This window comes from Drosophila santomea, chromosome 3L (assembly GCF_016746245.2).
Source record: "Drosophila santomea strain STO CAGO 1482 chromosome 3L, Prin_Dsan_1.1, whole genome shotgun sequence".
In the NCBI taxonomy this organism is placed as follows: Eukaryota; Metazoa; Arthropoda; class Insecta; order Diptera; family Drosophilidae; genus Drosophila; species Drosophila santomea.
In genome coordinates this window covers 15,209,213-15,210,393 of record NC_053018.2, presented here as the reverse complement: position 1 = coordinate 15,210,393, position 1,181 = coordinate 15,209,213, and the positions used below count along the sequence as shown (strand labels likewise).

The 1,181-nt window shown below is 40.1% G+C and overlaps 1 protein-coding gene across 1 annotated transcript; it reads left to right on the top strand.

Annotated features, from left to right (window-relative positions):
• Nucleotides 1-277: 277 nt before the first annotated feature.
• On the top strand, nucleotides 278-913 carry LOC120448439. The gene has a single exon (XM_039630451.2). It carries the CDS (start codon nucleotides 350-352, stop codon nucleotides 587-589), a length of 240 nt encoding a protein of 79 aa, XP_039486385.1. The 5' UTR covers nucleotides 278-349; the 3' UTR covers nucleotides 590-913.
• Nucleotides 914-1,181: the final 268 nt, after the last annotated feature.

Below are 1,181 nucleotides of genomic sequence, written 5' to 3'. Positions count from 1 at the left end.
CATTACCGATCTTGTTTGTAATCTCATTCAACCAACCAAAGAAGTACCCGCAGTAATTGCAATTAATTTGGAGTACCCTTGGATAAGTTGCTACAATCAGAAAGCAGTTGATGTCAGAAAATACGTTACCTTCCTGATTACTGACTACGTAAAGCGAAACTACCTACCTGCAGCATCGATGACGCATTTCATCCCCTTCATCCTTGGGATTTCGGAGAGCAGGTAGGGAAGGACCCTCCTGGTCCCTGCACCACCATCGGGTATAAAAGGCCGAGCTGCTCGACCAACAGCATCATTCGATCAACAGTTCTCCATCCGAGCAGATCATCAGCCATCAAAATCTTGCAAAATGTTCGCCGAAACCGCTCTTGTTTCCAACTTCAACGGAGTGCCAGAGAAGAAGTCTCTTACAGGCGCCTCCACGAACTTGAAGAAGCTGCTGAAGTCCATCAAGAAGATCTTCAAGAACTCGAAGTCTACAAAGGAGATCCCGATCTCCAACATCATCTACTCCTGCAATACTGAGGAGGAGCACCAGAACTGGCTCAACGAACAACTTGAGGCCAAGGCAATCAGCCTTCAGTGCTGAGTTTTCTGGAACTTCCCCTCCATCGAGTATCTGTGATGTGACCCGATCAAAAGGTCTATAAATCGGCACTTCGGCTTTAATCCCAACTGTGATGATGAGAACACGAGACTGACTTGTGTGCCTTGGAGGTGACAAACTGCGTCGCCTCCGCCAACTGTACATATCAAACTAGCTGCTAAAATGTCTTCAATAATGCTTTAATGTAGTCTTAGTTAGTGTAATCATTGTCTTCCATTAGTTTAAGAAAATCATTGTCTTCCATGTTTGTTTGTTAGGGTATAAAACTAGCTTAAGAATAAAAATCCCTTGAGGAAAGAAAACAAATTTTCACTGTGTTATTTCTACTTCTTCCAGTTTATTAATAGGTTCAATTATTTGTCTTTCGGCTTTTAAGTATTATTTGAAAATCCAAATAAATATTAGATGAGCAAGGTGATCTAGTTATATCGCATATTTCGTTTATATAAATTGGTTAGGTTTTTTCTGTTAAAATAATCTGTTAAAGCGGCAGAGAACTGACTAGTCAAATTCTGCTAAATTAAATTGACTTTTAATGCTATTTACTTGCCATTGATGTTTTAAAAAAAAATTG

Excerpts from the sequence above, each read along its gene's own strand:
- LOC120448439 (XM_039630451.2), top strand. The coding sequence starts at position 350 with ATGTTCGCCGAAACCGCTCTTGTTTCCAACTTCAACGGAGTGCCAGAG.